This window comes from Silurus aristotelis, assembly GCF_946808225.1.
Source record: "Silurus aristotelis genome assembly, chromosome: 2".
In the NCBI taxonomy this organism is placed as follows: domain Eukaryota; kingdom Metazoa; phylum Chordata; class Actinopteri; order Siluriformes; family Siluridae; genus Silurus; species Silurus aristotelis.
The window spans coordinates 27,245-49,061 of NC_139575.1; the positions used below are offsets into that span (position 1 = coordinate 27,245).

General features: G+C 40.6%; 1 protein-coding gene across 1 annotated transcript in view; it reads left to right on the forward strand.

The window, feature by feature from the left end:
- The first annotated feature begins 5 nt into the window (after nucleotides 1-5).
- The window catches only part of LOC310737433 (uncharacterized protein), a 107,542-nt gene continuing 85,730 nt past the window's right edge, over nucleotides 6-21,817 (forward strand). The window contains exons 1-65 of the mRNA XM_083561761.1: nucleotides 6-19; nucleotides 721-854; nucleotides 953-1,086; nucleotides 1,248-1,342; nucleotides 1,465-1,634; nucleotides 1,725-1,809; nucleotides 1,906-2,052; nucleotides 3,361-3,569; nucleotides 3,668-3,771; nucleotides 3,933-4,051; nucleotides 4,237-4,413; nucleotides 4,546-4,751; nucleotides 4,844-4,944; nucleotides 5,108-5,226; nucleotides 5,343-5,468; nucleotides 5,570-5,763; nucleotides 5,891-5,985; nucleotides 6,102-6,232; nucleotides 6,396-6,520; nucleotides 6,675-6,792; nucleotides 6,877-7,089; nucleotides 7,322-7,492; nucleotides 7,645-7,782; nucleotides 7,939-7,988; nucleotides 8,178-8,304; nucleotides 8,428-8,510; nucleotides 8,652-8,778; nucleotides 9,025-9,215; nucleotides 9,379-9,469; nucleotides 9,568-9,667; nucleotides 9,766-9,938; nucleotides 10,192-10,347; nucleotides 11,045-11,178; nucleotides 11,277-11,410; nucleotides 11,570-11,664; nucleotides 11,761-11,930; nucleotides 12,021-12,105; nucleotides 12,202-12,348; nucleotides 13,657-13,865; nucleotides 13,964-14,067; nucleotides 14,229-14,347; nucleotides 14,533-14,709; nucleotides 14,842-15,047; nucleotides 15,140-15,240; nucleotides 15,404-15,522; nucleotides 15,639-15,764; nucleotides 15,866-16,059; nucleotides 16,187-16,281; nucleotides 16,398-16,528; nucleotides 16,694-16,818; nucleotides 16,973-17,090; nucleotides 17,175-17,387; nucleotides 17,620-17,790; nucleotides 17,967-18,104; nucleotides 18,261-18,310; nucleotides 18,482-18,608; nucleotides 18,732-18,814; nucleotides 18,974-19,100; nucleotides 19,348-19,538; nucleotides 19,702-19,792; nucleotides 19,891-19,990; nucleotides 20,089-20,261; nucleotides 20,515-20,670; nucleotides 21,380-21,513; nucleotides 21,612-21,745. Coding sequence (XP_083417887.1) covers nucleotides 736-854; nucleotides 953-1,086; nucleotides 1,248-1,342; nucleotides 1,465-1,634; nucleotides 1,725-1,809; nucleotides 1,906-2,052; nucleotides 3,361-3,569; nucleotides 3,668-3,771; nucleotides 3,933-4,051; nucleotides 4,237-4,413; nucleotides 4,546-4,751; nucleotides 4,844-4,944; nucleotides 5,108-5,226; nucleotides 5,343-5,468; nucleotides 5,570-5,763; nucleotides 5,891-5,985; nucleotides 6,102-6,232; nucleotides 6,396-6,520; nucleotides 6,675-6,792; nucleotides 6,877-7,089; nucleotides 7,322-7,492; nucleotides 7,645-7,782; nucleotides 7,939-7,988; nucleotides 8,178-8,304; nucleotides 8,428-8,510; nucleotides 8,652-8,778; nucleotides 9,025-9,215; nucleotides 9,379-9,469; nucleotides 9,568-9,667; nucleotides 9,766-9,938; nucleotides 10,192-10,347; nucleotides 11,045-11,178; nucleotides 11,277-11,410; nucleotides 11,570-11,664; nucleotides 11,761-11,930; nucleotides 12,021-12,105; nucleotides 12,202-12,348; nucleotides 13,657-13,865; nucleotides 13,964-14,067; nucleotides 14,229-14,347; nucleotides 14,533-14,709; nucleotides 14,842-15,047; nucleotides 15,140-15,240; nucleotides 15,404-15,522; nucleotides 15,639-15,764; nucleotides 15,866-16,059; nucleotides 16,187-16,281; nucleotides 16,398-16,528; nucleotides 16,694-16,818; nucleotides 16,973-17,090; nucleotides 17,175-17,387; nucleotides 17,620-17,790; nucleotides 17,967-18,104; nucleotides 18,261-18,310; nucleotides 18,482-18,608; nucleotides 18,732-18,814; nucleotides 18,974-19,100; nucleotides 19,348-19,538; nucleotides 19,702-19,792; nucleotides 19,891-19,990; nucleotides 20,089-20,261; nucleotides 20,515-20,670; nucleotides 21,380-21,513; nucleotides 21,612-21,745 — 8,671 coding nt within the window. The 5' untranslated portion in view covers nucleotides 6-19; nucleotides 721-735. The remainder of the gene's footprint in view (nucleotides 20-720; nucleotides 855-952; nucleotides 1,087-1,247; nucleotides 1,343-1,464; nucleotides 1,635-1,724; nucleotides 1,810-1,905; nucleotides 2,053-3,360; nucleotides 3,570-3,667; nucleotides 3,772-3,932; nucleotides 4,052-4,236; nucleotides 4,414-4,545; nucleotides 4,752-4,843; nucleotides 4,945-5,107; nucleotides 5,227-5,342; nucleotides 5,469-5,569; nucleotides 5,764-5,890; nucleotides 5,986-6,101; nucleotides 6,233-6,395; nucleotides 6,521-6,674; nucleotides 6,793-6,876; nucleotides 7,090-7,321; nucleotides 7,493-7,644; nucleotides 7,783-7,938; nucleotides 7,989-8,177; nucleotides 8,305-8,427; nucleotides 8,511-8,651; nucleotides 8,779-9,024; nucleotides 9,216-9,378; nucleotides 9,470-9,567; nucleotides 9,668-9,765; nucleotides 9,939-10,191; nucleotides 10,348-11,044; nucleotides 11,179-11,276; nucleotides 11,411-11,569; nucleotides 11,665-11,760; nucleotides 11,931-12,020; nucleotides 12,106-12,201; nucleotides 12,349-13,656; nucleotides 13,866-13,963; nucleotides 14,068-14,228; nucleotides 14,348-14,532; nucleotides 14,710-14,841; nucleotides 15,048-15,139; nucleotides 15,241-15,403; nucleotides 15,523-15,638; nucleotides 15,765-15,865; nucleotides 16,060-16,186; nucleotides 16,282-16,397; nucleotides 16,529-16,693; nucleotides 16,819-16,972; nucleotides 17,091-17,174; nucleotides 17,388-17,619; nucleotides 17,791-17,966; nucleotides 18,105-18,260; nucleotides 18,311-18,481; nucleotides 18,609-18,731; nucleotides 18,815-18,973; nucleotides 19,101-19,347; nucleotides 19,539-19,701; nucleotides 19,793-19,890; nucleotides 19,991-20,088; nucleotides 20,262-20,514; nucleotides 20,671-21,379; nucleotides 21,514-21,611; nucleotides 21,746-21,817) is intronic.

A 21,817-nucleotide genomic window follows, 5' to 3' on the forward strand; every position in this document is an offset into this window, starting at 1 on the left:
ATACTGGGAACCAGAAAAGGTAATAAAAGGTTGTTTGTGCATGTGTGATAGAGAGAGAGAGAGAGAGAGAGAGAGAGAGAGAGAGAGAGAGAGAGAGAGAGAGAGAGAGAGAGAATGAGAGAGAGATAGAGCTCATCTGGGATGATTTAGTGAGGGTGAGAGAAAGTATCTGTGATCCTTCATTGATTAGATATCATGACATAGTTGCAGATAAAACACTTTTGCAGTCAAAGAGCATGTTCAATCCCCTTTAGAGAGACTAGAATTTACAAAAAATGCAAAAATGTTTTTATTTCTTACAAATGATGTACACAACGATGATGATGAAAATGTTATCACTGACAATAGAGGTGGAAATGTATATGAAGGTATTTTTTAGAAAGCAGGCAGAGCTTCAGGTCTAGTGTTAATTTAAAACTGAATTATTTCATAAATGTTTTTAACTAGTTATACGGTCAGGGAACTAACCCCAGTAATGGGTTGCACAAGCCAGTGCACTCTTAGTAGATAAATGGGGAGGGTTGCAATAGGAAGGGCATCCAGCGTAAAAACATGTGCCAAATCAAACATGCGGTTCATGAATAAGGATAATCCGCTGTGGCGACCCCTAACGGGAGAAGCCGAAAGAAAGTTTATACTGCAAGCATACTAGCTGACATTTTGTATTTCTCAGATACTGTTGTGCTTGCTACAAAAACGCTTGTGTATTATTTTTTTAAGGGAAAAGCAGTAATTATGAGGTATCTGAGCATGGGTGATCACTCTCTGGGAAGTGCTGAAATAAATGTCATTGGTTCCTACATCTGTACATTAGACATCAGTATACTGGAAAATATCACTCCTGAGAGTTTAATGTAAGTCCCTGCTCACATACATACACAAACATGGACAAACAAAATAAAGAGATGAAGAATGATCTGAATTTTAATATAAATTTTTGTTCTCTTTGCAGGATGTTCCTGTCTCCAGATCTGTCCTCATGTTCCTTTGAACAGAAATCTACTCTGTACATCATTATCAAGTATTCATTTAGCAACTTTCACAGAAGTGCCACAATATACTACCAGCTCATGATACCTTACCTGGGTAAAACAAACATTCATGCATACAGGAAGACTAAAAAATACATGTTTTTAAAAAGTCTGAATTGTGTCTGAATTTAAGTTAATTGTACATATGAACATGTTGAGGTGTGTGTGTGTGTGTGTGTGTGTGTGTGTGTGTGTGTGTTGTTTGTGTGTTTGTAGGTGGTGCTCCAGTGGAGGATATCGAATTTTTATCCACTCAGGACATTAACATGGACATCACTGTATTCATTAGTCTGAACCCTGCTGTTTTCAAGGTATAAAGAAGAAAATATTAACCAGAGAATTTGTTGCTGAAATATTGAATGTTTGAATTAAATGTAGTGAAAAATTGAAAACTGAAGATAAAATAGATAACAAGTACTTTTTTGTTTGCCAGACCCTGAATGTGAGCACAGTGAGAGGTCTAATGGGTATAAACATTGCTGATCTGAAACTGTTTGAGTACTCCTCAGCAGTTCAGTCCTGGGTGTCACAACAGAACCAAACTGATCTGGACACACTGAATCTTAGCATCATCAACCGCAACCCTTGTTATGGTGTAAACAGGTGAGTTTTATTTATGAAATGAAAAAGGACTCAACTTTACAGAATTTGTTTTGAAAAAAATAAAAACATTCTTCTTGTTTTTCTACATAGTGACCGACTTGATAGTGAATTTGCATCCGGAAATGTCTCTACAGTACTATGTAACTTTAGCATTTCTGACTATGCCTGTTCACCGGTAAGTATTCCGTGAATCAAATATCTGTTTCCAGCTTTGCTAATGTTATGCAGAAAATGAGTTGACCACAGAAACCTTTGTTTGTTGCCTTTTAAGGTTGCTGTATTGTCATCCGAGGATCTGTTCACTCTGCTCACATGCAAACTGCCAAGCAGCCTGAAATACTCTAAAGATGCTTGGAAGTTGTTCTTCCAAAATTTTGCTGGCTTTTTGGGTGACGCATTGCAAAGGTTTTCAAGCATGGTATGCAAATTTGATTGTTGCTTGTCACCCCTGGGTCTCGAATCCAAGTCGCTCAGGGAGGTGTTAGAACTCACATGCAGGGACACTGTCGGAATTGACAAGTTCACAGTTCTTTATTAACTTAAGTCATTAAACCCAAGAACAGAAAACTTTGGAATGTAAAGTCACATATGGCTCAAGAAACAACATTGGACTTGAAATAGAAAACCGGTACATAACAGCAAAACAAAAGCATCAGGGCACAGGAACATAACAGCATGCGGACCTCACGACATGGCACAACCTGAAACGACATGTTAATAAACCAACAAGAACAAAAGCTGAAGGGGTAACTTAAATACACTGAGGACTAACAAGGAACAGGTGCAAAACATTTAGGACACAGATAGGGACAATGGAATAGGGAGCAGGGAATAGGGTGTAGTGGTCCAGTGGCGACATCTGCAGGACTCGGGGGCAGAGCAGCACCTTTCGGAGAAGGGGATTTAGAGGGCATCGCAAATGTCACTTTCTCTGGCACTCTCTGTGAGAATTAGGAACAGAAGAGTGCTCTCTATGGGACGCTATGCAGGTCTTTGGAGCAAAGGCTCCTTTGCGGAGCTCAGGAGTGGTGAGACACCCTCTCTGGCACTCTCTCTAGGACTGTTTGGCACTCTCAGAGGGGCACAAAGGCTGGGCAGCCTCTTTAGCAGAAACAGAGGTGGAGCAATGCTCCCAGCAGGAAACTGAGGCTGGGCAACAACCCCAGTGGAACTCCAAGGCAGGGGAGTTTGTTTGAACCCTACGGTGGGCAAACCGGCACCTGACCTCCTTTCAAAATGACGAATAGCTGGGGCAGCAAGCGCATTGGAACTCTCGGATGTCTGTTGCTCAATTAATGGCTTTGCCAGAGAGGTGGAGGATTACATATTCAATCATTGTTCGGTCAGTCGGATATGCTTGTGGTTGGGAGAGGAGCATGAGGGTGCACTGGCAGAAGAACAGGTTGCAACCATCGGGATCGGCAGAACAATTTTGGGGCACCGAGACCAGTGGGTTTGAGCTAAACTAATCCCTGTTTTCATTGTGTTTGAGTCTCCAGTAGTCCAGATTCTCACTGTTGCTTGGCTCATTCTGCCACACCCGATTCTAGGATTAAGGGAGTATTACATAGGGAGTTGGGACCCAGTGGTGGTAAAAAAAAAAATTGAATTTGCAGTCAATGAAATGAATGAATAAACTTGCCATCATACTGACAGGTGTTGTAGTATAAAAAATGTTTTGTGGAAATATGCATTGAAGTATGTAATCTTTCACTCTGTCATGTAGACCGATAAGAGCATTCAGACTGACCCACATATACTTGATGCTATCTGGGAGGTGATAATCAAGGACTTCACTGCAGCACAGTTGATGAATGCCACTTTCATCAGCGAGTGGTTCCAGATGAGGCTCAGACCATTGTTTTCATCAGTGTCCACAGACTTTCTATCCAGCCTCAGTTTCACAAAATTCAGCTGTGAGACCTACCAAATTGTGTAAGTATGGACAATGAAATTTCTGAACTTCAGATGTGTTATATAGGACATGAGGAAATAATTGATGAGAATATCCAATCTGTTCTCACCAAACATAGTGTGAAAGCTCTCAGTAGTCAAGAATCACTCATGACAGAGAAACAGAAGCAGCTGGTCTTTTCTTCATTCATCTTTCCTTTCCTCTCAAAAGATGGCTCACCAGGTAAGTACTCCCCTTTTAGTTGTTGTAATACAGACAACTGACATTTTTGAATTAGTTTTCACCTGCTTGAATTAAGGGTGATTCTTTTGTCTGAATAAAACTAAACAGGGCCAATTTAGAATGGTGTAATTAGTTGAACTAATGATCTTGGTTCCATCTAGATCCTGGCTGTGTTTCCACAACTTCAGGCAGCAATGACTGGCTTTTAACGAACCTTGGCAGTTTCTTCAATTATGCCACCTTGACAGAGCTGAAAATTTTAAATGCAAATTTCTCTAGTGTGAGTAACATCCCAATTGCACCAACTTTATGTTTCTTGTGGAGTTGCAGCTGACTGTAGTAGTAACAGTTGGTTTCTGGGTTTTGATGAAGAGAACAGACAGCTGCTGCAAGCAGTGTCCATTTGTTTTACTTGAAGACCTGGTGTAAACATAATGTGATATGAATGTTTTTTTTCTCCTGCAGGTTGCAGTGTTTGGTTTACTGTCCATTGAGCAGAAGGCTCAGTTCATCCTGCAGGCGGATACAGGAGTGTTGGGAAATGACTTAGTGATTAGAGAGGTGTTTAGCAGTATGATCGCATCTTTTGATCTCAATCAACTTGGCATGTTCTTCACAAACTTCAGCCAGACTGCAATACAAGTGAGCATCTCTGTTGCCTAAAGACCAGATCACAAATTATTTTCTTGTGTTTTTTTTTGTTTTTGTTTTTTTTTATCAAAAAAGACATTATTCTGTGCATACTAATTGATGGATGATACCTTGTGATTGCAGATGAACCTCACTAGCATTCCTTCAGCAATTTCAGACACCATTCTGAACATAACGCTCTTAGATCTGGTGCCTCACTTCCAACGTTTCAGCCCAGAGGACTTTGCCCTGTGGTTCCAGAATTACCTTTCCATCTTACTTCCTGGTATTGGTTCAAACACCCTGTCGATCATCCCCATGACCATCGGCTGTGACTCCTACAGAGAGATGTGAGCATCTCTTCATAACACAAACACAGCAAATGATTATTTTGTTACTTTTTAGAATTTGAATTTGTTTCCCACTTTTGCTGTATTTACAGAGTGAACGGACTTGATAATGTGTACAGTGACCTCTCTGCAACACAGTCCAACACTGTTTTCAATTACATACAAGACTATCTCAAGTACCAGTCCAGCCAAGGTTTGTGTGTTTATTTGCTGTTTCAGGCTACTAGGTAGGCAGTGATAAGAAGATGTGATTTCAGGCTGATAATGTTAGGGTTCGGGTAAGTCAGGAGTGTCCTAGATGCTCAATCTGAATTCACCACAGACCTTTTACATCAGTGTCCTCTGTTGCTTCACAGGCCTGAGTTGCTATGGTGGTGGAAGCTTTTACATGTTCCTGAAACAGTTGTTCCTCAGTTTTGGATTCCCTGACCTAATAGACTTCCTGTCTCTTATCCCAGATGACCGACAGACAGAGGTGTGTTTGCTCTATAACACCAATTGCTTCAGTGCTTCGCTCACTGTAGGAAAGCCAATGAGTTAAGCACATCACTATCTGTAGTTAATGCTTTGTCTTCCTTCTGTGTTTTCTAGCTCTTGAGCTCCATCTCTCCAGAAGAACTTAGTGAGTTCCTGAACAGACCGAACACAGTTGTTAATGGTTCCGAGCTCTGCACACTACTTGACAACTACAGTAGGACCAATCAGTACCTGGAGATGGTAGGCCAGTTTTTATTTCACCTAGATTTTTGTCCATGTAGACTACTTGCCTTTATTCTGCCAGGAATGGCTGATAGAGTAATCACTGTTTCTCTCTACAGGAGCCTGTTTTGTCCTCAGTTCTGGCCAGCCAAACATTGGAGTGTGTGTGGCCTCGTGCTCTCAGTGCCTCAACTCAGGCTGATGTAGAACAGTGGTTTAATGTTATACTGGTTCACTACCTGCCCTACCTCAGTTCTCAGCTCATCAGCTCCACCCAGCTCAGTGGTGCCTCTTGTCTGTCATACAGGAAACTGTAAGTTCTTTATTGGATGTTTCATTAAACAGGGTTTTCATCATAAACACTGCCACATGTCTGGTGGCGAAAAAAAACTGAGGTCATATAGTAAAGAAATCTCCTGTACGTATGTGTTTGTGAGCAGGGTGTCTATCCTGGGGGACAACTTCAATTTTTCTGCAGCTGATTTCTCCCAAGCTGATGTGTACAGCTCTATAAAAGTGTATCTGAGCAGTGGTGGTAAGAATAACTACATTTTTCTTGTTTCTTTTTTCTAGTTCTCTCTGTACAAGCATTTCCGTTTGTTTGTGTGTGCACTACATGTGTGTCTCAACATGTGATTGTGTATTTTGCAGATGCCAGCCCCCGCTGCTATAACTCCTCAGATCCTTTTCTGAACTCCACTGCCTGGTTTGCAGACAACATTGGATTCTTCGTCACCTTCATCACCCTCAGTGATCTACAATCATTTCTATCAGGAAGCATGGTAGTGCACACACACACACACACACACACACACACACACACACACACACACACACACCTGCAATTATCTACATTAGTCATTCAAACATATTTCTGTTAACTACATCACACAATGTACACAGTTTGTAGTGCTGTGATAATGTGTGTTTTATTGTGTCTTTTAGTCAAGTGTGTTCCTGGAGAACTCTGAAAACCTTCAGTTGTTCAACAACCCAGGAATTTCAGCCAGTGTCTTGGAGTATTATACAACACAGTTGTACATCCAGAATCCTGACTTCAGCCCTCTCGGGTACCACTCAAACCTCAACATTGAACAAAATTTAAATTTGTTTATTTCATTTATTTATCCAACCCTTTATAGATTCAAATCCCACATGTAAAAGACCATATATACGTGCAAATATCTGTGTATGCATTCTAAAAGGTTGTTTGTGTTTTTATAGATTGCCTGCTGAGCTGCTGTGTCAAAGTCCTGCCTCCATGTTTGTTTTTCTTGGAGATGCAGACATTCAGACAATCCTGACTAGCATCAACATCTTCTGCACAGAAATAAATCCAGAGGTAATCAATCAATAAGACTTGTGTGTTCACTAATCACTTCTTGTGTAGTAGTGCCAGTCACCTCTAACCTTCTTCTCCTTTCAGGTAACAGCGGTGCTGGTAGCAAAGTTCCCTGATATATCTGCAGCCACCATCCAAACATTGGGAAGCCAGTGTGTGGGCTTGACTGTGGGCCAGATAAACTCCGCCCCTCCCAATGTGATAAGCGGTGCTCTGTCAACACTCGGTATCATCAGTGGCTGGGACCAGGGCCAAGTGAATGCCCTCATCCAGAGCATCATTAGTTCAGGCTTTAATGTAAGCGTACACTGCCCATTTGTCAGGAATGTTGCTCTATGTTACAGAAAGTGAAAGCTTGCCATTTTTTATCACAATCACCATGTCAATATTCTATTTATGTTTATACATTTACTAACTATACCATGTTACCAAAAGGTCTGTAATTTAATTTCTTTCTTATTGCACAAGTTCTAAAATTCAGAATCAGAAATGTTTTCAAGTTAAGGATATGATTGTTTTACTCTCACAGATCAACAGTGCCTCCTCTCTGGTATCATTGGGAACACTTATTGGTGGTGTTCCTTCTACAGCCATATCCATCATCCCATCTTCTGAGCTTCTGTCTTTATCTCAGAATCCAACATTCATTGCTAATATTCTATCAGCCCCAGTTATTCTACAACAGACATTTGTCCAAAAGGTATTTACTTTGTTTTACACACACACACACACACACACACACACACACACACACACACACACACACACAAACATATCTTTATTACCTTCTCCTATAAAAGTGCAGTAACATGCAGTTGCTTTGTTGAAGTCCGCTCTAACACGTTGTTCCAGGTAATCTCTGTAGACCAAACCTCTGTCATACAAAATGTTCCGGATGCACTAGTGATGTATATTCCACTTGTTCTACTGACATCTCTGAGCTCTGTGGAAGTTTCACTCATCAATAACAAGAGCTGGAGTCATGAACAGGTACTTAAACCCACCCACTTTGTTACACTGAAAAACTAAAGTCTCATGCCTCGACTGTAATAGCAGCAGTTCCCCTAATCTGATTTCCTGACTTGTTTGGATGTCAGGCTATAAAACTCATCAAAAAATGTTAAGACTTTTTTTCATTTTTACCAGGCTATGATGTTCTTCGGTGCAGTGGCCAGTGCCTGTACTAATCCAGAAGAGTGAGTTAGGAAAACACACACACACACACACACACACACACACACACACACACACACACACACACACACACACACACACACACACACACACACAGTCTATCTAATATAGCTAATGTAAAGATCTGTTCTGTGAATACACCCATCACTGTGTATGTCTATTTGTGACTGTGGGTGTGTTTCTCCCTGCAGTCTGTCAGCATCAGTACTGCAGGGATTCTCTTGTAGCTCAACTCTCCCACAGAAGAAAGCCAAAGATCTAGTCAAAGCCTGTAGACCACGTGCAGGCAGAGACAAGGTCGTCCTGACAGAGGCTCAGGTACATACACTCTGATATTCAATCACATTCTGCACACAGAATGAATCAGAGACAGCAGGTAGACCCAAACCTTTACTGGTAAATGAGAAAACACACAATCACACAACACATTCTGTGTTTCAGCTGACCTGCATGTACAACTATGTGAAAGAAGATCAAGTCGAAAGCTTTATGAATGTCCCCTCTGATATGCTTCTGTACTACAGGTGTGGAACATATTCACATACAGAAAATACTGTATTCAAGTATATGATATCAAGAAAAAAAGGTCATATGCTGGCTGTGTGTGTGTGTGTGTGTGTGTGTGTGTGTGTGTGTGTGTGTGTGTGTGTGTGTGTGTGTTGTAGCTACGAGACAATACAGAATGTGAACTGCCAATCATATTTCCGTGCCCTTGGCAGAGCAGATTTCTCAGTTCTTTCTCCTGTCCTTGACAAAACAACCATACTGTTCAACAATGCAAAGGACTGCCTGGTAATACACACATAGTAAAATATTCATAGACCAACACATTCAATATTAGCTCTTAAATCTGCAAATCAGCCATCAAATTATAATCAATTCATCTCTTATGCAATTCCATTGTTGAAAACAAGTGAAAATATGAACATGTTCAGGCTTAAACAATAGACACTAAACAGTGGAATCCACACAAGACACCCCCCCCCCCCATTCTTATAGATTCTGTGTGACTTTTCTTCATGGGTTGTGATGTTGTAGGGTATATCTGGTGTGAGTCTGACCAGGGATCAGGTGGAGGTTCTGGGAAATATGGCCTGTACACTGGACTCCTCCTACATCCAGAACTCTGACCCTTTCATTTTGGAGAAACTGAAGAACTGTGGAGATCTTTCTGATTCTCAGGTCACCGCTGTACAGTCACTGCTCCTCAGTGGAAACACTGCTTATGGGTGAGTCATAGCTTCAAGTGCATTTGTGCACATCTTTCATCTATGTTGTAGAAAATGATTTTATCATTGGTTTTAAAAGGACATAAAACAAATGGAAATGGTGTGTGTCTATAGATTGCATTTGATATTTTTTTGACCTCTGACATTGTTTATCATGAATCAGTAATCCCTCAACATGGAATGAGCAGACCGTGGAACAACTTGGCATCCTGGTTGTCTATTTCAAATCAGGCCTCTGTGACACAATTGGCTTTGTATGTAAACCGTTTCACCATTGTGTTTGTGATTTATAAACCCAACTTTAAACTTTCTGGACTGATTACATTTTGTCCCTGTTTGTGCATTGTTGAAGAATGTCAAAAGGAAATTATTTTCAGTCCTGAGGGAGCAGAAGATCCCACTGATAAAGCTTAGGACATTCTTTACAGAATGCAACTCAGAAAGTACTACAGGTAACCGTATACTACAGGGCAAAACACATCGAGGTACAGCGTATTACACATATTGAGATTGTGTGCTTCACTCAATTCCTCTGTTGTGTGTCTTACAGTGAGCAACATAACAGGAACAACAATTGCAGATGGAGCTTTTCCTTTCGGTTTTAATGCCATCCAGTTTGATCTGTATCTGGACATCACCGTCTTGCAGGAAAACCTGGCAGCTATCACTGAGAAAGTGGTGGACACCAGCCTCCAGGCGGTCATTCTTAACAAGTTAAACCAGGTCAGAGACACTAAATACTGGACTGTATAACACAGCAGGAAAGAAAAAGTTGTCTCAGCTTTTTAGTCATAGAATTCTGAAAATATTTCCAGTTTGTGTATAAATATGATTCTTGCATGGTGTCCCACTGTCAAATAGGGTTTGTTTTTGGGTTGTAAATTAGAAGTCTGTCTTTGTGTGTATGCTGAATTTCCCCACACAAGATTTGTTTTGATTTGATTATAAATTGTTGATTTCGTGTGTGTATACGTAGATTTTCCCATCAGGCCTTGGTGACCATGTGCTGCAACTACTGGGTTCAACTTCTCGTTTGGCCACAATTGATGACATTAGCAAGTGGAACATTACTATGATTGACACACTGTCCTCTTTGATGGATTCCAATGATGGATACTGGGAACCAGAAAAGGTAATAAAAGGTTGTTTGTGCATGTGTGATAGAGAGAGAGAGAGAGAGAGAGAGAGAGAGAGAGAGAGAGAGAGAGAGAGAGAGAATGAGAATGAGAGAGAGATAGAGCTCATCTGGGATGATTTAGTGAGGGTGAGAGAAAGTATCTGTGATCCTTCATTGATTAGATATCATGACATAGTTGCAGATAAAACACTTTTGCAGTCAAAGAGCATGTTCAATCCCCTTTAGAGAGACTAGAATTTACAAAAAATGCAAAAATGTTTTTATTTCTTACAAATGATGTACACAACGATGATGATGAAAATGTTATCACTGACAATAGAGGTGGAAATGTATATGAAGGTATTTTTTAGAAAGCAGGCAGAGCTTCAGGTCTAGTGTTAATTTAAAACTGAATTATTTCATAAATGTTTTTAACTAGTTATACGGTCAGGGAACTAACCCCAGTAATGGGTTGCACAAGCCAGTGCACTCTTAGTAGATAAATGGGGAGGGTTGCAATAGGAAGGGCATCCAGCGTAAAAACATGTGCCAAATCAAACATGCGGTTCATGAATAAGGATAATCCGCTGTGGCGACCCCTAACGGGAGAAGCCGAAAGAAAGTTTATACTGCAAGCATACTAGCTGACATTTTGTATTTCTCAGATACTGTTGTGCTTGCTACAAAAACGCTTGTGTATTATTTTTTTAAGGGAAAAGCAGTAATTATGAGGTATCTGAGCATGGGTGATCACTCTCTGGGAAGTGCTGAAATAAATGTCATTGGTTCCTACATCTGTACATTAGACATCAGTATACTGGAAAATATCACTCCTGAGAGTTTAATGTAAGTCCCTGCTCACATACATACACAAACATGGACAAACAAAATAAAGAGATGAAGAATGATCTGAATTTTAATATAAATTTTTGTTCTCTTTGCAGGATGTTCCTGTCTCCAGATCTGTCCTCATGTTCCTTTGAACAGAAATCTACTCTGTACATCATTATCAAGTATTCATTTAGCAACTTTCACAGAAGTGCCACAATATACTACCAGCTCATGATACCTTACCTGGGTAAAACAAACATTCATGCATACAGGAAGACTAAAAAATACATGTTTTTAAAAAGTCTGAATTGTGTCTGAATTTAAGTTAATTGTACATATGAACATGTTGAGGTGTGTGTGTGTGTGTGTGTGTGTGTGTGTGTGTGTGTTGTTTGTGTGTTTGTAGGTGGTGCTCCAGTGGAGGATATCGAATTTTTATCCACTCAGGACATTAACATGGACATCACTGTATTCATTAGTCTGAACCCTGCTGTTTTCAAGGTATAAAGAAGAAAATATTAACCAGAGAATTTGTTATGTAGTGAAAAATTGAAAACTGAAGATAAAATAGATAACAAGTACTTTTTTGTTTGCCAGACCCTGAATGTGAGCACAGTGAGAGGTCTAATGGGTATAAACATTGCTGATCTGAAACTGTTTGAGTACTCCTCAGCAGTTCAGTCCTGGGTGTCACAACAGAACCAAACTGATCTGGACACACTGAATCTTAGCATCATCAACCGCAACCCTTGTTATGGTGTAAACAGGTGAGTTTTATTTATGAAATGAAAAAGGACTCAACTTTACAGAATTTGTTTTGAAAAAAATAAAAACATTCTTCTTGTTTTTCTACATAGTGACCGACTTGATAGTGAATTTGCATCCGGAAATGTCTCTACAGTACTATGTAACTTTAGCATTTCTGACTATGCCTGTTCACCGGTAAGTATTCCGTGAATCAAATATCTGTTTCCAGCTTTGCTAATGTTATGCAGAAAATGAGTTGACCACAGAAACCTTTGTTTGTTGCCTTTTAAGGTTGCTGTATTGTCATCCGAGGATCTGTTCACTCTGCTCACATGCAAACTGCCAAGCAGCCTGAAATACTCTAAAGATGCTTGGAAGTTGTTCTTCCAAAATTTTGCTGGCTTTTTGGGTGACGCATTGCAAAGGTTTTCAAGCATGGTATGCAAATTTGATTGTTGCTTGTCACCCCTGGGTCTCGAATCCAAGTCGCTCAGGGAGGTGTTAGAACTCACATGCAGGGACACTGTCGGAATTGACAAGTTCACAGTTCTTTATTAACTTAAGTCATTAAACCCAAGAACAGAAAACTTTGGAATGTAAAGTCACATATGGCTCAAGAAACAACATTGGACTTGAAATAGAAAACCGGTACATAACAGCAAAACAAAAGCATCAGGGCACAGGAACATAACAGCATGCGGACCTCACGACATGGCACAACCTGAAACGACATGTTAATAAACCAACAAGAACAAAAGCTGAAGGGGTAACTTAAATACACTGAGGACTAACAAGGAACAGGTGCAAAACATTTAGGACACAGATAGGGACAATGGAATAGGGAGCAGGGAATAGGGTGTAGTGGTCCAGTGGCGACATCTGCAGGACTCGGGGGCAGAGCAGCACCTTTCGGAGAAGGGGATTTAGAGGGCATCGCAAATGTCACTTTCTCTGGCACTCTCTGTGAGAATTAGGAACAGAAGAGTGCTCTCTATGGGACGCTATGCAGGTCTTTGGAGCAAAGGCTCCTTTGCGGAGCTCAGGAGTGGTGAGACACCCTCTCTGGCACTCTCTCTAGGACTGTTTGGCACTCTCAGAGGGGCACAAAGGCTGGGCAGCCTCTTTAGCAGAAACAGAGGTGGAGCAATGCTCCCAGCAGGAAACTGAGGCTGGGCAACAACCCCAGTGGAACTCCAAGGCAGGGGAGTTTGTTTGAACCCTACGGTGGGCAAACCGGCACCTGACCTCCTTTCAAAATGACGAATAGCTGGGGCAGCAAGCGCATTGGAACTCTCGGATGTCTGTTGCTCAATTAATGGCTTTGCCAGAGAGGTGGAGGATTACATATTCAATCATTGTTCGGTCAGTCGGATATGCTTGTGGTTGGGAGAGGAGCATGAGGGTGCACTGGCAGAAGAACAGGTTGCAACCATCGGGATCGGCAGAACAATTTTGGGGCACCGAGACCAGTGGGTTTGAGCTAAACTAATCCCTGTTTTCATTGTGTTTGAGTCTCCAGTAGTCCAGATTCTCACTGTTGCTTGGCTCATTCTGCCACACCCGATTCTAGGATTAAGGGAGTATTACATAGGGAGTTGGGACCCAGTGGTGGTAAAAAAAAAAATTGAATTTGCAGTCAATGAAATGAATGAATAAACTTGCCATCATACTGACAGGTGTTGTAGTATAAAAAATGTTTTGTGGAAATATGCATTGAAGTATGTAATCTTTCACTCTGTCATGTAGACCGATAAGAGCATTCAGACTGACCCACATATACTTGATGCTATCTGGGAGGTGATAATCAAGGACTTCACTGCAGCACAGTTGATGAATGCCACTTTCATCAGCGAGTGGTTCCAGATGAGGCTCAGACCATTGTTTTCATCAGTGTCCACAGACTTTCTATCCAGCCTCAGTTTCACAAAATTCAGCTGTGAGACCTACCAAATTGTGTAAGTATGGACAATGAAATTTCTGAACTTCAGATGTGTTATATAGGACATGAGGAAATAATTGATGAGAATATCCAATCTGTTCTCACCAAACATAGTGTGAAAGCTCTCAGTAGTCAAGAATCACTCATGACAGAGAAACAGAAGCAGCTGGTCTTTTCTTCATTCATCTTTCCTTTCCTCTCAAAAGATGGCTCACCAGGTAAGTACTCCCCTTTTAGTTGTTGTAATACAGACAACTGACATTTTTGAATTAGTTTTCACCTGCTTGAATTAAGGGTGATTCTTTTGTCTGAATAAAACTAAACAGGGCCAATTTAGAATGGTGTAATTAGTTGAACTAATGATCTTGGTTCCATCTAGATCCTGGCTGTGTTTCCACAACTTCAGGCAGCAATGACTGGCTTTTAACGAACCTTGGCAGTTTCTTCAATTATGCCACCTTGACAGAGCTGAAAATTTTAAATGCAAATTTCTCTAGTGTGAGTAACATCCCAATTGCACCAACTTTATGTTTCTTGTGGAGTTGCAGCTGACTGTAGTAGTAACAGTTGGTTTCTGGGTTTTGATGAAGAGAACAGACAGCTGCTGCAAGCAGTGTCCATTTGTTTTACTTGAAGACCTGGTGTAAACATAATGTGATATGAATGTTTTTTTTCTCCTGCAGGTTGCAGTGTTTGGTTTACTGTCCATTGAGCAGAAGGCTCAGTTCATCCTGCAGGCGGATACAGGAGTGTTGGGAAATGACTTAGTGATTAGAGAGGTGTTTAGCAGTATGATCGCATCTTTTGATCTCAATCAACTTGGCATGTTCTTCACAAACTTCAGCCAGACTGCAATACAAGTGAGCATCTCTGTTGCCTAAAGACCAGATCACAAATTATTTTCTTGTGTTTTTTTTTGTTTTTGTTTTTTTTTATCAAAAAAGACATTATTCTGTGCATACTAATTGATGGATGATACCTTGTGATTGCAGATGAACCTCACTAGCATTCCTTCAGCAATTTCAGACACCATTCTGAACATAACGCTCTTAGATCTGGTGCCTCACTTCCAACGTTTCAGCCCAGAGGACTTTGCCCTGTGGTTCCAGAATTACCTTTCCATCTTACTTCCTGGTATTGGTTCAAACACCCTGTCGATCATCCCCATGACCATCGGCTGTGACTCCTACAGAGAGATGTGAGCATCTCTTCATAACACAAACACAGCAAATGATTATTTTGTTACTTTTTAGAATTTGAATTTGTTTCCCACTTTTGCTGTATTTACAGAGTGAACGGACTTGATAATGTGTACAGTGACCTCTCTGCAACACAGTCCAACACTGTTTTCAATTACATACAAGACTATCTCAAGTACCAGTCCAGCCAAGGTTTGTGTGTTTATTTGCTGTTTCAGGCTACTAGGTAGGCAGTGATAAGAAGATGTGATTTCAGGCTGATAATGTTAGGGTTCGGGTAAGTCAGGAGTGTCCTAGATGCTCAATCTGAATTCACCACAGACCTTTTACATCAGTGTCCTCTGTTGCTTCACAGGCCTGAGTTGCTATGGTGGTGGAAGCTTTTACATGTTCCTGAAACAGTTGTTCCTCAGTTTTGGATTCCCTGACCTAATAGACTTCCTGTCTCTTATCCCAGATGACCGACAGACAGAGGTGTGTTTGCTCTATAACACCAATTGCTTCAGTGCTTCGCTCACTGTAGGAAAGCCAATGAGTTAAGCACATCACTATCTGTAGTTAATGCTTTGTCTTCCTTCTGTGTTTTCTAGCTCTTGAGCTCCATCTCTCCAGAAGAACTTAGTGAGTTCCTGAACAGACCGAACACAGTTGTTAATGGTTCCGAGCTCTGCACACTACTTGACAACTACAGTAGGACCAATCAGTACCTGGAGATGGTAGGCCAGTTTTTATTTCACCTAGATTTTTGTCCATGTAGACTACTTGCCTTTATTCTGCCAGGAATGGCTGATAGAGTAATCACTGTTTCTCTCTACAGGAGCCTGTTTTGTCCTCAGTTCTGGCCAGCCAAACATTGGAGTGTGTGTGGCCTCGTGCTCTCAGTGCCTCAACTCAGGCTGATGTAGAACAGTGGTTTAATGTTATACTGGTTCACTACCTGCCCTACCTCAGTTCTCAGCTCATCAGCTCCACCCAGCTCAGTGGTGCCTCTTGTCTGTCATACAGGAAACTGTAAGTTCTTTATTGGATGTTTCATTAAACAGGGTTTTCATCATAAACACTGCCACATGTCTGGTGGCGAAAAAAAACTGAGGTCATATAGTAAAGAAATCTCCTGTACGTATGTGTTTGTGAGCAGGGTGTCTATCCTGGGGGACAACTTCAATTTTTCTGCAGCTGATTTCTCCCAAGCTGATGTGTACAGCTCTATAAAAGTGTATCTGAGCAGTGGTGGTAAGAATAACTACATTTTTCTTGTTTCTTTTTTCTAGTTCTCTCTGTACAAGCATTTCCGTTTGTTTGTGTGTGCACTACATGTGTGTCTCAACATGTGATTGTGTATTTTGCAGATGCCAGCCTCCGCTGCTATAACTCCTCAGATCCTTTTCTGAACTCCACTGCCTGGTTTGCAGACAACATTGGATTCTTCGTCACCTTCATCACCCTCAGTGATCTACAATCATTTCTATCAGGAAGCATGGTAGTGCGCACACACACACACACACACACACACACACACACACACACACACACACACACCTGCAATTATCTATATTAGTCATTCAAACATATTTCTGTTAACTACATCACACAATGTACACAGTTTGTAGTGCTGTGATAATGTGTGTTTTATTGTGTCTTTTAGTCAAGTGTGTTCCTGGAGAACTCTGAAAACCTTCAGTTGTTCAACAACCCAGGAATTTCAGCCAGTGTCTTGGAGTATTATACAACACAGTTGTACATCCAGAATCCTGACTTCAGCCCTCTCGGGTACCACTCAAACCTCAACATTGAACAAAATTTAAATTTGTTTATTTCATTTATTTATCCAACCCTTTATAGATTCAAATCCCACATGTAAAAGACCATATATACGTGCAAATATCTGTGTATGCATTCTAAAAGGTTGTTTGTGTTTTTATAGATTGCCTGCTGAGCTGCTGTGTCAAAGTCCTGCCTCCATGTTTGTTTTTCTTGGAGATGCAGACATTCAGACAATCCTGACTAGCATCAACATCTTCTGCACAGAAATAAATCCAGAGGTAATCAATCAATAAGACTTGTGTGTTCACTAATCACTTCTTGTGTAGTAGTGCCAGTCACCTCTAACCTTCTTCTCCTTTCAGGTAACAGCGGTGCTGGTAGCAAAGTTCCCTGATATATCTGCAGCCACCATCCAAACATTGGGAAGCCAGTGTGTGGGCTTGACTGTGGGCCAGATAAACTCCGCCCCTCCCAATGTGATAAGCGGTGCTCTGTCAACACTCGGTATCATCAGTGGCTGGGACCAGGGCCAAGTGAATGCCCTCATCCAGAGCATCATTAGTTCAGGCTTTAATGTAAGCGTACACTGCCCATTTGTCAGGAATGTTGCTCTATGTTACAGAAAGTGAAAGCTTGCCATTTTTGATCACAATCACCATGTCAATATTCTATTTATGTTTATACATTTACTAACTATACCATGTTACCAAAAGGTCTGTAATTTAATTTCTTTCTTATTGCACAAGTTCTAAAATTCAGAATCAGAAATGTTTTCAAGTTAAGGATATGATTGTTTTACTCTCACAGATCAACAGTGCCTCCTCTCTGGTATCATTGGGAACACTTATTGGTGGTGTTCCTTCTACAGCCATATCCATCATCCCATCTTCTGAGCTTCTGTCTTTATCTCAGAATCCAACATTCATTGCTAATATTCTATCAGCCCCAGTTATTCTACAACAGACATTTGTCCAAAAGGTATTTACTTTGTTTTACACACACACACACACACACACACACACACACACACACACACACACACACACACACACACACACACACACACACACAAACATATCTTTATTACCTTCTCCTATAAAAGTGCAGTAACATGCAGTTGCTTTGTTGAAGTCCGCTCTAACACGTTGTTCCAGGTAATCTCTGTAGACCAAACCTCTGTCATACAAAATGTTCCGGATGCACTAGTGATGTATATTCCACTTGTTCTACTGACATCTCTGAGCTCTGTGGAAGTTTCACTCATCAATAACAAGAGCTGGAGTCATGAACAGGTACTTAAACCCACCCACTTTGTTACACTGAAAAACTAAAGTCTCATGCCTCGACTGTAATAGCAGCAGTTCCCCTAATCTGATTTCCTGACTTGTTTGGATGTCAGGCTATAAAACTCATCAAAAAATGTTAAGACTTTTTTTCATTTTTACCAGGCTATGATGTTCTTCGGTGCAGTGGCCAGTGCCTGTACTAATCCAGAAGAGTGAGTTAGGAAAACACACACACACACACACACACACACACACACACACACACACACACACACACACACACACACAGTCTATCTAATATAGCTAATGTAAAGATCTGTTCTGTGAATACACCCATCACTGTGTATGTCTATTTGTGACTGTGGGTGTGTTTCTCCCTGCAGTCTGTCAGCATCAGTACTGCAGGGATTCTCTTGTAGCTCAACTCTCCCACAGAAGAAAGCCAAAGATCTAGTCAAAGCCTGTAGACCACGTGCAGGCAGAGACAAGGTCGTCCTGACAGAGGCTCAGGTACATACACTCTGATATTCAATCACATTCTGCACACAGAATGAATCAGAGACAGCAGGTAGACCCAAACCTTTACTGGTAAATGAGAAAACACACAATCACACAACACATTCTGTGTTTCAGCTGACCTGCATGTACAACTATGTGAAAGAAGATCAAGTCGAAAGCTTTATGAATGTCCCCTCTGATATGCTTCTGTACTACAGGTGTGGAACATATTCACATACAGAAAATACTGTATTCAAGTATATGATATCAAGAAAAAAAGGTCATATGCTGGCTGTGTGTGTGTGTGTGTGTGTGTGTGTGTGTGTGTGTGTGTGTGTGTGTGTGTGTGTGTGTGTGTGTGTGTGTGTGTGTTGTAGCTACGAGACAATACAGAATGTGAACTGCCAATCATATTTCCGTGCCCTTGGCAGAGCAGATTTCTCAGTTCTTTCTCCTGTCCTTGACAAAACAACCATACTGTTCAACAATGCAAAGGACTGCCTGGTAATACACACATAGTAAAATATTCATAGACCAACACATTCAATATTAGCTCTTAAATCTGCAAATCAGCCATCAAATTATAATCAATTCATCTCTTATGCAATTCCATTGTTGAAAACAAGTGAAAATATGAACATGTTCAGGCTTAAACAATAGACACTAAACAGTGGAATCCACACAAGACACCCCCCCCCCCCCATTCTTATAGATTCTGTGTGACTTTTCTTCATGGGTTGTGATGTTGTAGGGTATATCTGGTGTGAGTCTGACCAGGGATCAGGTGGAGGTTCTGGGAAATATGGCCTGTACACTGGACTCCTCCTACATCCAGAACTCTGACCCTTTCATTTTGGAGAAACTGAAGAACTGTGGAGATCTTTCTGATTCTCAGGTCACCGCTGTACAGTCACTGCTCCTCAGTGGAAACACTGCTTATGGGTGAGTCATAGCTTCAAGTGCATTTGTGCACATCTTTCATCTATGTTGTAGAAAATGATTTTATCATTGGTTTTAAAAGGACATAAAACAAATGGAAATGGTGTGTGTCTATAGATTGCATTTGATATTTTTTTGACCTCTGACATTGTTTATCATGAATCAGTAATCCCTCAACATGGAATGAGCAGACCGTGGAACAACTTGGCATCCTGGTTGTCTATTTCAAATCAGGCCTCTGTGACACAATTGGCTTTGTATGTAAACCGTTTCACCATTGTGTTTGTGATTTATAAACCCAACTTTAAACTTTCTGGACTGATTACATTTTGTCCCTGTTTGTGCATTGTTGAAGAATGTCAAAAGGAAATTATTTTCAGTCCTGAGGGAGCAGAAGATCCCACTGATAAAGCTTAGGACATTCTTTACAGAATGCAACTCAGAAAGTACTACAGGTAACCGTATACTACAGGGCAAAACACATCGAGGTACAGCGTATTACACATATTGAGATTGTGTGCTTCACTCAATTCCTCTGTTGTGTGTCTTACAGTGAGCAACATAACAGGAACAACAATTGCAGATGGAGCTTTTCCTTTCGGTTTTAATGCCATCCAGTTTGATCTGTATCTGGACATCACCGTCTTGCAGGAAAACCTGGCAGCTATCACTGAGAAAGTGGTGGACACCAGCCTCCAGGCGGTCATTCTTAACAAGTTAAACCAGGTCAGAGACACTAAATACTGGACTGTATAACACAGCAGGAAAGAAAAAGTTGTCTCAGCTTTTTAGTCATAGAATTCTGAAAATATTTCCAGTTTGTGTATAAATATGATTCTTGCATGGTGTCCCACTGTCAAATAGGGTTTGTTTTTGGGTTGTAAATTAGAAGTCTGTCTTTGTGTGTATGCTGAATTTCCCCACACAAGATTTGTTTTGATTTGATTATAAATTGTTGATTTCGTGTGTGTATACGTAGATTTTCCCATCAGGCCTTGGTGACCATGTGCTGCAACTACTGGGTTCAACTTCTCGTTTGGCCACAATTGATGACATTAGCAAGTGGAACATTACTATGATTGACACACTGTCCTCTTTGATGGATTCCAATGATGGATACTGGGAACCAGAAAAGGTAATAAAAGGTTGTTTGTGCATGTGTGATAGAGAGAGAGAGAGAGAGAGAGAGAGAGAGAGAGAGAGAGAGAGAGAGAGAGAGAGAGAGAGAGAGAGAGAGAATGAGAGAGAGATAGAGCTCATCTGGGATGATTTAGTGAGGGTGAGAGAAAGTATCTGTGATCCTTCATTGATTAGATATCATGACATAGTTGCAGATAAAACACTTTTGCACTCAAAGAGCATGTTCAATCCCCTTTAGAGAGACTAGAATTTACAAAAAATGCAAAAATGTTTTTATTTCTTACAAATGATGTACACAACGATGATGATGAAAATGTTATCACTGACAATAGAGGTGGAAATGTATATGAAGGTATTTTTTAGAAAGCAGGCAGAGCTTCAGGTCTAGTGTTAATTTAAAACTGAATTATTTCATAAATGTTTTTAACTAGTTATACGGTCAGGGAACTAACCCCAGTAATGGGTTGCACAAGCCAGTGCACTCTTAGTAGATAAATGGGGAGGGTTGCAATAGGAAGGGCATCCAGCGTAAAAACATGTGCCAAATCAAACATGCGGTTCATGAATAAGGATAATCCGCTGTGGCGACCCCTAACGGGAGAAGCCGAAAGAAAGTTTATACTGCAAGCATACTAGCTGACATTTTGTATTTCTCAGATACTGTTGTGCTTGCTACAAAAACGCTTGTGTATTATTTTTTTAAGGGAAAAGCAGTAATTATGAGGTATCTGAGCATGGGTGATCACTCTCTGGGAAGTGCTGAAATAAATGTCATTGGTTCCTACATCTGTACATTAGACATCAGTATACTGGAAAATATCACTCCTGAGAGTTTAATGTAAGTCCCTGCTCACATACATACACAAACATGGACAAACAAAATAAAGAGATGAAGAATGATCTGAATTTTAATATAAATTTTTGTTCTCTTTGCAGGATGTTCCTGTCTCCAGATCTGTCCTCATGTTCCTTTGAACAGAAATCTACTCTGTACATCATTATCAAGTATTCATTTAGCAACTTTCACAGAAGTGCCACAATATACTACCAGCTCATGATACCTTACCTGGGTAAAACAAACATTCATGCATACAGGAAGACTAAAAAATACATGTTTTTAAAAAGTCTGAATTGTGTCTGAA